Source organism: Centruroides vittatus, unplaced genomic scaffold, assembly GCF_030686945.1.
Source record: "Centruroides vittatus isolate TY-2023 unplaced genomic scaffold, ASM3068694v2 contig_970, whole genome shotgun sequence".
NCBI lineage: Eukaryota > Metazoa > Arthropoda > Arachnida > Scorpiones > Buthidae > Centruroides > Centruroides vittatus.
Genome location: NW_027122643.1, coordinates 571,693 through 583,733, shown reverse-complemented (window position 1 = coordinate 583,733; position 12,041 = coordinate 571,693). Strand labels below are relative to the sequence as shown.

At 30.0% G+C, this 12,041-nt stretch overlaps 1 protein-coding gene across 1 annotated transcript in view; it reads left to right on the top strand.

Moving 5' to 3' along the window:
• LOC136985440 (enoyl-CoA hydratase domain-containing protein 3, mitochondrial-like) overlaps nt 1–11,613 on the top strand; it is a 37,330-nt gene extending 25,717 nt beyond the window's left edge. The window contains exons 5-9 of the mRNA XM_067282728.1: nt 1,212–1,296; nt 5,392–5,501; nt 7,724–7,782; nt 10,960–11,066; nt 11,370–11,613. Of these exons, the coding sequence (XP_067138829.1) occupies nt 1,212–1,296; nt 5,392–5,501; nt 7,724–7,782; nt 10,960–11,066; nt 11,370–11,487 (479 nt within the window). The 3' untranslated portion in view covers nt 11,488–11,613. The remainder of the gene's footprint in view (nt 1–1,211; nt 1,297–5,391; nt 5,502–7,723; nt 7,783–10,959; nt 11,067–11,369) is intronic.
• Nucleotides 11,614–12,041: the final 428 nt, after the last annotated feature.

Sequence of the window (12,041 nt, the reverse complement as noted above, 5' to 3'; positions counted from 1 at the left end):
ATCTTTCCAATCATCCAGTAAATTTTGTTGTTTTATTTTTATAAAATTCATGAAAATATGATCTCGGATCTGATTGTTTTTTAGAGTTAATCTTATCACTGAAATTCATTGATTTAGTCAGTTGAGTTACCTCCAGAACATCCTCCTGTGATACATTTTGTAAATTTAATAATGAAGTAATAAAGTTATAAATTCCTAATTTAGAGATATTTCTTGAGGTAGGATTATTATAAAGTATTATATTGTTGCAGTGAAATTCGTTAACTAGAACATCATTTTGTATTGCGTAATTTCTTTTTCTATTTTTGGTTATCAATTTGCTGTTTTAAATTGTTAATTTGTCCTTCCGTATTTCTATATTGTTCTTTGGTTTCTTGAATACTTTCATGAATAAGGTCCAGATCTTCTTTAATAGAAATCATTTGGCTTGAAAGTTTATCATTGGAGGAGTTGGTTAAATTTACCTATGGTGGCAAAATGGCGGCTTGTCTCTGATTCCAGCAAACAGAAGAAACAGTGGGGATGCACATTCTAACCTAACCTAATCCATTCTAATAAATTGTCATAATTATTGCCAAATTAGAATAGGTTAGGCTAGGTTAGAACGTGCATCCCCACTGTTTCTTCTGTTTGCTGGAATCAGAGATGAGCTGCCATTTTGCCACCATAGGTAAATTTAACCGAGGAGTTTATTAGATCAGAGATTTTGTTCCATAGAACTGCCGTTAGGATGTCCGGCAAATCATTCAGATTAGTTAAAGAAGTAGAATAAGGATTATTTAGCTTACCTGGAGGTTTTTGTGGACTTTGGGGAGTTATATCCAGAAACAGGTCAATGGCAGCCAAAGATGATTCCTGTGAGTCTTTATCACCGAGTAAGTTGTAGTCTGTTATAAGTTTGGAATTGGTTGAAGATGGTAAATCTTTTTTGCTACCCAGTTTAGTATGGTTTAGTACGATTTAGTGGTGGTCGTCTACTTTTAACCAGCAAACGTTGCATTTTAATTAGTATTTAGTATTTCTTCAAAGAGTGTTAGATAATTTGAAACAAGTCTTTGTTTAGTAATATAAATGAAATGAAAATAACCAACACTCAGATTTCCTGCAAGCAAATGAAGTGCACAGCCGATTTATTAGATTATTATTAAAAATATTTAATAATGTATAATTCAAGTGGTTTTATATGACAAAGTTAAATTTTAATTTTTTAGGTTTAGCTACTGCTGCTGGATGTCAGTTGGCTGCAACGTGTGATATTGTTATTGCATCAGAGAATTCAAAATTTTCTACACCAGGGTATGCTATTTTTTTTGTTAAATTTTAGTTTATCATCATTATTCAAGTTTCCATACTATTCTATTAATTTATATGAATCATAATGCATTTATTATAAGAAACAGCTAAAATTAATTAATGAAACAGGTATTTTTCTATGAAATTGTTTAAATTGATGATATTCAAAAAACTTTTTCTCTGACAAGCTGATATATCAATCATCATAAACAAACTGATTAATCTAGTAACATAAAATTTGGAAATAAAGTCCAATTTTGTTTATAAATAACAATTGATATTTAATTTTTTAATTTTATTTTAGAAATAATTTAAATTTTGGCAATGTTAATAAATATTGTTTGTTAAACTATAACTCTTAAATATCTCATAATTTACTAGGTTCAGTCAAAAAAGTGAGATAAATGTTTTTATTGAACATAAACATAAATTTTTTTGAAATAATTGTCAGAATTATTCAGACATGTATCCCATCTCTTCACTAAACTTTTTATAGTTTGGTCAAAGAAGTTCTTTGAACCACTTACAGATAGCCTGTATATCTCATTCTTCATAAACACCTGACTTTCCACGATCACTCATCTTCCCAAACACAGACAAGTCACATGGCAACAAATCTGGACTATATGGAAGGTCTGTAGAACCTCCCATCACATTCTCTGCACTATGTACATTGTCGTATAACCTATATAAGCATTTTCCTGAATCAAAATGACACCTTCGCTAAATATCCCAGGCTTCTAGTTCTTTATGGCATGTTTCAAAAATATGTCCTTAGAATCTCAGAATAGCCTTTCTTCTTTTTCCATGAGGTTTATCAGCAATGATTCTTGAAGATCATCAGCATACATTTTGAATTGGAACTGGCAATGCATTTGGGTTTCTGTTTACATGGTGATGAGGGATGTTTCCACTCCCTGAGCATTGCTTGCCACTGGCTTTAATATCTACACATCATTTCATCAACTGCGACAATGCAATTCAAAAAGTTCTCTCCTTCCTGATGGTAATATGCTAGATGTTCCAAGCAGATACCCTTTTGACAATGTTTCTGGGCATCTGCTAATATCTTGGGACTCTCTTGAAACATCTTCATGTATCCCAATTTTTCATGAAATATGGTATATGCAGACCCATGACTGATACCTAGATTGTCTGCTACTTCATGTATGGTGATTGAACTCTCAAATGATGGCATCAACTTACATGATGATATCATTGATAATGATGTTACAAGACCTACCTGGACAAGGATCAGTCATGGAAATGTGTCTATAATGGAATTTTCTTGCACCTGACATGCAACTTGGCCCATACAGATGTTGCATGCAACAATAAATTTCAGCCACATTTTTGCCTTCTAACATCATAAATTTGATTATGCTGCACTGCAAGAGTTTGGATGTTCCTACATGCACATCAGATTGATTACCATATCATATCAGATTGATTGATTACATGCACATTATTTTGATTGACTACTGACTACTGACTACTGACTTACTGACTACTGCACAAGTGTGTCATGCCTGACAAGGGTTGCCACTTCATGTGGATATTTCCAGCACAAAGTGGTAAGAAATAACAAATATCTCAGAAAATTATTTGAGTGTTTTTCTTCGAAAACCTATATTCACATACTATTTTTAACATTCAATTTCATTATTTTTTGATTGAATCAAGTACAAATAAAAGATGAATTGGCTAGTCTATATTTTTACTATTAGTGAACATAAAAATAATAAGAAAAGAGAAATACAATATATTTGTATAATCTGAGTAGAATGATGAAAATGTTAATGTCACTGTCCTAGAAATGTTTTTTCACTTCTGCTATCTTTTGGATGGAGTTTTCAGAGAGCTGTTGTAGGCTACAATTTTACAGGTGAATCCTTCTCATCTTAGTCTCAAGATCAGTTCCATGATTCCTGATTTCACTTGGCATGTATTGTTCTGACAGACTGTCTTTTCTCATTTTCTCAGCTTATTCCTTATTCAAGTTAAGTGTTCTGACTGATCAAAAGTTTGGAACCTCTATCACAATGGAAGAATCTTGTTTATGTTGGGTGCACACTCAAAAGACAAAGGTGCCAATGGATTAATTCACTTCTACTTGTGAATGATTTTATACTGTTTACATATCTGTTGCCTCTCTAATAAACAATTCAAAGTGTTTATTTGTCTAATCTAGGTTTAAAACTCTACTTTGATTAAAATGATTAAATAAAATTTTATAGATATGAATTTTTCTTCTTCCTTATGTTGAGACCCTCGAGCTAGACCTAGGTCTACTAGTCTACAAATAACAAGTTGGCTTACAGAAATGGATTTATTTAGAACTAACAAATGCTCAGCAAACAGAGGGCTCATACGACCTCCTCTGTGAAGCTCCTTTTCTCTCATGTGTTCTGAGTACAAATAGCACGCGTACCTTCACTCTCCGTCCCCCTATGTTAGCACGTAACAAACTTTACACAAAACTTTAATTAACAAGGAAGGTTCGACGAGAATCATGAACTCACAGTAATTCTGCACTTGAATGGGGATGTTTAACTGACAGTTACCATATGCAGAGACAAAAATAACTGCTCAGGACAATATCTCAGACACTTCCACTTCCTTTCCAATCCCCTTCACTCCGTTGTTCCTTCAACCCCCTCAGATGGAATTGGATTATAGTCCTTTGCCTTTTTCCAATGTTCCGGACAGTTTCCTTTTTCCTTACACACATGCCTTCTTGATATCCCAACGGTAGCACCAACCAAGACGAATGAATCAAAAAGTCTCACTTCCACATTTGGATCTTCTATTTATACCCCTTTCTTGCTGTCCCCACGTGACCTTTTTACAACCAATCTACAAGGCCCCCCTTACACACACACCTCTAAAAAGGTGGTTCAGAAAGAGAAGGTCATGTGTCAAACAAACTACAAAACAAAACTGAACAAAAAACAGGAAAACCTGTTACAATAATGAACATAATAAAACTAATGCAAGCTATGTACAAATGATATATACTATATATATATACATACTAAACCGAACAACAACCAATAAGTGGCAGAGCACTACACTTAATTAGATCACTTAAAATTAATTGTAATAACTGTAGAAAGTCCAGCACTAATTAGCATTTTATTAAAAATTTCTTCTTTATAAAAGGAGTTTAAAAAACTTTTTGCCTAATCCAACAAAATTCTTGCCACAGGATGCTTTTACATTAGCATCTTTTGTCTTCAAAATCTACTGCAGAAAACCTGTGGCTGATATATGGTTGCACATCACTCATTTACAGTTGTCATACAATGCAACAGGAAGAGTATAGTCTCTTTTTTTCTGACTCCATTTAAACTGATACTACAGATTTCCACTGATTCTGTCCACTGAATACATCCTATTGTACTGGCTGCAATGCTATTATTTTCACAAGAGGCAAATTTTCATTTGTGTCTCAGCAACGTCAGTCACCAGGATGGAGCCCTTTGATAAAGACATGTTAGTTGCAGACATCAAGCTGAACCTGCAATATGAATGACAACTACAGAAATAGGATAAAGAAGATTAGAACATGGGAAAAACCTGTTGTCATACTCCAATAATTGGCTGCACCCAGAATATTGCTCTGATGACCAACACAGGAGAAAGAAATTACAAACAAATTAGCTTCCTTGTCAGAATCCATGCAGTGACTAGACTTCTGAACACCTATTTGCAGCTGAATTTGGCTACATTTTATTGCTGGTCTAATTACAAATAGTTGTCAGCCAAGTGACAAATGGGTATCATTTCTGTGATTGATTTTGGTGATAAAAAAAACACTCATGTTAGAGCACCTGTTGATAAAATGCAAGATTAAATCTATGAAAACTGATAATATTACTTTTGTTAGAAATTATCATTTTAATTCATATTTTTAGTTGATCAAAATTTGTTATATTGTTGGAGACAAAAATATTTAAAGTGCAGTATCTGCTATCATATAGTACTATCATATTTTAATTTAATTGTATAATTGCTAAGTAATAGAATCAAAATTAGATTAATACTTTAATTTATTGTTACTTTGAATTTTCAAAATGTGTTTATTTTTTATTATAGAGCTTCTGTTGGCCTTTTCTGTTCAACACCAGGTATTGCAGTGGCTCGTGCAGTACCGAGAAAAATGTCATCGTACATGTTATTTACTGGTCTTGCAATAAATGCCTCTGGTAATTTGCATTATATATGAGACATGATCAATAAGTAAAAGTGCTAATAAAGAAATATTTATTGACAATTTTTTTGAAACTTGTTGCTCTTCAACATACTCTCCTTGTCTCTCTATACAATGCTGCCAATGCAATACCAGGGGCTGTATTCTGGTCACTTATCTCTCGTCTCTTCTTTCAGAGACAAATGACGTCAAAACAAGATGAAATTCGTCTCTTGGAGTCAGCGGCAATTCTGGTCATTCATAACGATCTTGTCTTTGTTGTTGATGTCATGATTCTATTAGGTTGATTATACATGTTCAGGTTATCTGTGCACGCAACACAGTATAGAATTTTAACCAATGAAAATGTAAAACTTTTGAAAATGAAGAGTACGAAATTATAGATCACATTGTAAGGAAAACACGCATTCAAATAAAGCACATAATTTTGATAAATGCGTGTTTTGTTTTGTAACATTTTTAAATATCATAATGTCAAAATGTCTCGGTAATATTGTCTCTTAACAAATAAAAATTTTATTAACCTAAGTTAGAAAAGTGTATGTACTTAGGGAGAAATTAGAACGGTAATATTTCAAAAAATACTTAGAGAAATGGATAAGGTTAACAGCATATTCAATAGTTCAGAAATTGATGCAGGATTGTTAAAAAAAGATGGAGTCAGTGGCATTCCCCAGTAGTTGCTTAAAAAAATCGTAAGTGTTATCTATCTCAAAATATTCTTTTCTGAGATAGAGAATGTTTCTAATATGGTTGTTTAAGGTGAGTAGTATACAATCGTCCATATTGGATATAATGAAATCAAGGCAAAAGACAAAAGACCGGTCGAAAGACGACTATCCGCTCATCTCTGAGAGGTGAGAGAATCTTTGAGAGAAAAAGTTGTCCAGAATTGTGTTTAGAGAGACACGATGGCCTTTTGAGACGTAAACAAAAGATTAGCCAATCAGCGATCGACCTGTGATGTAGACACTGTCTCTCAGAGACGAGAGATGATGACCAACTTTTCTATACCAAGAAAAAAATCTTTATATTGAGCTACGAGCTATTTGTGTGTCACATTATACACTTGAAATAGCACTCACTTAAAGTCTCCTTGACAGGACCAAACAAATAATAATTTCAGGGAGCAAGGTGAGTTGAATATGGAGGATTTAGCAACATTCTATATTCAGCTCTTCTCTGGTGATTGTCAGATTCACAGTATGAGGCAAGCATTGTCATGTTGTAAAAGAATATCCTTTGACAACAATTTGCATCTTTTATGCAAGATTGCTGGACTCAATTTGTTACAAGAAATGAACTATAGGTTCTGCTAGTTATAGTGCCTCATTGCATTTCATGTAGTCCACTAAAATGATTTTCTGTTCCAAACTAAAATCAGCATCTCTTTTTCTATAGAATGATGAGTGCAAAATCTTTTGGGTTGCAGTGATGATGATTGATTATCGGTTTGCTTGCTCTCTTTGACTCAGATTGGTAATAATACACATATTGTATAATGACTGCAGATGAAACCTAAGAAAAGCATCATCTTTCTTTCATCTCTTTAGAAAAGTGGTACACTTGTCAAATCACCACTTCATTTCATCTGTGAGATGATGTGATACCATCTTCCTGACTATCCCGAATTTTAAAACATTGTGGATGACATATTGTACAGATCCATAATTTATGTCCATTTCTTTTGATATTTCACCAACTGTGATTCATTTGTCCACTTGTATCGTGACTTCAATTGAGTTTATCATTTCATATGTCACATCAACTTTCAGATGATTCAACTGAGGTTTGTATGCTATGCTTGTTGACACCATTCTTAAATTTCATTGACACTTGCTGTTTTGAAAGACAACTTATTCCATATTTCACGAGTCCATATTTGAAAGACAACTTATTCCATTCTTTGATGAATTTCTATTGGCCTGATATCTTCAAGAAAATTAACCAATGTAACCAAGAAAATTATTTCCTCATTAATGCAGATTTCCAGAAGTGTTGCTGTTTTGGATTTGAATTTTCTAAATGCTGATGTTTCATATGTTATGTTGTATTTGATGTTTTTGAGTACAAATTCTTAATGTTTGTAGTTTTTGTTATTATTTGTTGAAATTTTATGAAACTCTTAAGGTTATTGATCATGCCGTTTATATGTATACATATATAAATCCAAATTAGCATTGGTTTATTATAAAATTTTGTAAATTTTTCATTTAGATGCTTTGAAATGTGGATTAGTAAGCAAAGTTGTACCTGATGATAAATTAGATGAGGAGGTATGAATTGTTAATTTTCACTACATTTATTGTTAAAAAGTTCTAACATTTATAAATGTAGTGTACAGTAAAATCTTTCCAGATGACCATATTTTCTTAGAATAGAATTTTTAATCCTCCTTAAGCTAACCAATGACCATCTGTATTCATAATCCCCTTGTGTAAAATACTCTCTTTGAGTCAACCAGTTTCATTAACCCATCCAGAATGACGAAATCAAAACCATGGCTATGTACTACAATATATAATGTTGAACATGTATTATTGAATTTGATGTAAAAGTTTATCCCAATTTTTTTCTGCCAACTTCAATTTTCATTTTCTCATATTTGGTCCTATTGTGGGGAATGTACAGTACATAATTTGGTATTAATGTGCGCAACAAGTTTAGCCAGCTGTGCTTTATTTTTTTTTTAAACTAAATAATATAATAAAGCCAATGAATTTAATCTACCATTAATATAGATAGATAAAATGATAATTGATAACAACAAATTTAAGTGGGATGTGGATGATTTTTGGAGTTTGTTTAATCAAATAGAGAAATATTGAAAGTAGTATCATCTCAAAAATGTTAAAACCGAGAAAAATGTATGTTTCAGATTGTATGAAATAAATTTTCATGAACAGTAAGTACTAGTGATACGATACACTTTACTTTGGTTAAAATAAAATATACCCCAATTGTATTTTCTTCTTCAAATTTATTTAATTTTTTCTATCATATCGTGAAGTAGATAATCTTTTCCAATCAACGTGTTTGCATTCTATATCTTCAAATTTATTTTAATCATAGAAAGTTGGGTATAGTTTTTAATTCTATTCTTCCTTCTTTTTCTTCTTTGAATTTATTTAATTTTTCTATCATATCATCAAGAATGTTACAAATATCTTAAAGTATATTGACTGAAAAACTGCGTGAATTCTCAGCAATATATTTCAGATCTAGTTTTTGATATTTTAAAACATAACACCAAAAAAGCTGATTTTTGAAATCACGAATGAAATCTTCATTTAGTATTTGATAATAGAAAACCAAATCTCGATGTAGATAATCTTTTAGCTCACGTAGAGTGTCGTTTTTTAATCGTTGATATTTTAAAACTATTCTCATATCTAATTTATGCGTATACTTCTTAACAACTTTATCTGGAAGAATTTGAAATTTCACTATTTTATTCCTATCGAGATATTTTGAAAAATTATTTACGAATTCTTCTCCTAATACTTGATGTTCTGAAATTAAATCTCATTTTGTGTCTAATATGTTTTTCAATGAATGAAGTAGGAAATACATAATTTCTCCATATTAATTCCCAGTTTAAATTATTTGTGAATTCAGAAATGAACTTGTGAGTTAAGTCAGTTCTTTGACTTATAACATTCTGCTTAACATAATTTTTGAAATGTCGAATACTATTTTGAGCTATTGGTAAACTTGATAATTTTTTCCAATTAACTGATATAATGTGTTTATATTCTATAAGAAAAAAAATCTGTATTAGGATATATATATATTTTTTATTTTTTTATACGTATAAAATAAGCACACATTTTAATAGAGGTTACAAAAATAGAACAATATTAATTAACATTTTTTAGTACAATTTCTAAGAAAATATTTATTTATTACATTGAATACAATTACATTTTATAAAATTTTTATTGCACAATGGTATTATCATCTTATTACTTACTACAAAAAATTTACATTCATATCTTTTATTTTGTGGTAATTTTAACATGCTGCTTTATTCCCCGCCTGTTTTAGGCAAGTATATGTTTTATTGCAAACACCATGTATTAAGTAAGTTTCAGAATTTTGTTTTCTCTTGTATAATAATAAATTTCCATATTGAAAGGATGATGATATCAAAGAATCTGTAAGAATTAAAAGTAAAAGGTATAATGACCACATGATATTACATCTATCCGTCCCATTATCTGAAATAAATTTTTTTATCGTAAAATGGGGAGAGAGATTTTGTTCTGAAGATATGTTGTCACTACATGATTTTTACTTTTAACTCCATATTGTTGATGTCTTAACAGTTCTATATTGAATAAAACTTCCTTATATTTTTCACGACTGAAAGTTTTTACAACAGATTTTTCAATTCCTTTAGCTGTTTTTCTTTTATTTTTGATTGTCGAAAATATAAAAATACATTTTTGATATTAATGAACAAAATTCAATTATTGGTTTTGATAAAGTTTCATCTTTAAAATATCCTAATTTATTTTTGTTTGTTACATTATATGATTTATGAATTTTTTAATAGTTGCTAAAATCAAAGATATGAAATGATTTAAACTCATGATAAAAACATCATTTGTGTAAATTTGAAGTGTTAGTGAATCAGTATCTGTGTATAATAAATTTACATTTTTACTGTAATTGTTTTTAAATATTTTTATAAAATGTTTAATACATGTGTAATTTGCTCAATTCTGAATATGAGTTAATGTTAAATAACCGTCACCAAGCTTTTACTTTGAAAGCATCATTGATACAGTACATCAGATTGCAATATCGAAGGAAAATGAATTGTAAGCTTATATTTATATATGTATTTATATACATTTTAAAAAAATTAATACTTTAATTCAAAGTCAGAGGAGCTTGAGGTGTATTAATTGATTGTGAATATTTCAGCCTAAAAAATAAAAATGTAGCTGGATTGTATGACGACAAGTTCCTGTGTAGACAGGTTGGGTATGTAAACATATCCAATCACGATGATTTTGGGGTATATAACATTTACAAAATAATTAAATTCAACAATTTATTTAAAAAACGATATTTTTAAAATGTTAGATTCTAGAACAAACTCCACAGTTTATTTTTAGCCTATCATAAAAAAGAGATGGTGAAGTCTGGTTTCACCAAAATGAAATTTTATATATTGTAAGAAGTTTTTATTTTAAATATAGATATATATTTTTAAGGGTGAAATATTGAAAAAAAGATTGATTGAACTAACAAATGAAAAATTTAATTTAAATATTTTCATCAGCCTATTTGACAAGACCACTCCTAGAGATGACCAGTTTTCCTAAATTTTGGAAGTGGTAATCTTATAGAGATTTTACTGTACAATATTGCAAAATATGAATAATGGTTTACAAAAATTTGTTAGAGTATACATGCTTGAAACTAATAATTTTTCATTACAGACCAAAGAAGTAATTTTGGCTATTTTAAGCAAAAGTCGATCCGTTATAGCACTAGGAAAAAAGTTTTATTACGAGCAGTTGGAGAAAGATATACAGTCTGCGTATAGGTTAGTACACTATTTTAAATAAAATATTTTTGTTCGTATATTTATTGCAGAGACAGAATTCCAAATAGCAATTTTAAACGAAACAAAGATTTCCATTGTTAATTATATACATTTTGTTAAAGACTTATTTTTACGTAAATATATATATATATATATTTTTTTAATTTAATCATGAATAATTATTCCAAATTATATTTGTGCAAAATGGAACTTTTTGTTATGATAACGGTGTCCATTATTGTTTCTCATCATTTACATTCAAATTTTAATTTTAATAATTATTTAATCTTAACATTTGTTTAGGGAAGGAGAAAAAGTAATGGTCGAAAATCTAGAATTAAAAGACGCTCAAGAAGGCCTCTCGGCTTTTATAGAGAAAAGGAAACCGGTTTGGATTAATTCGCCAGAAAAATTCAAATAACCATTTTTGTCTCAAAATTCTAAACTTTTTATATAAGTGACTTTATTAAAAGTCAAATATTGAATACACTCTGTATATCTGAGTTTATAAAAGTTGTAACAAGTTAAATTAAAAATTGCATGTAAATTGTGCGCATGTGTCAATAGCATTTAAAAGATAAACAACTTTACAGATTAACAAAACTATGCAAAGAAATATATGCGAGAATATACATGAAAATTTTTTAAATTTTAAATGAAAGCTTTTAGTAAGAAACCTAAAGGAAGAAGATAGATACAAAATTTTAGTCTTGTGTGTAACTTATACTTTTACAGTTTTCGAGCATATAGATTTTTAGCTGAAAAATTTTTGTTTTCCATATTTCAACTTTGATGAAATAGTTAAAGTATTGCAATAATTTAGGGCCTGAAATTTTTGGACAAGTAATTAAATTGCTAGAATTGAAAGTCAGTGAAATGGATAAAATTTGTAGTTTGTACAGATGAAATTTCTATCAGACCATGTCTTTCATATGACAGAAAATTTGATAAGATTGAAGGTTTGAGGACACGACT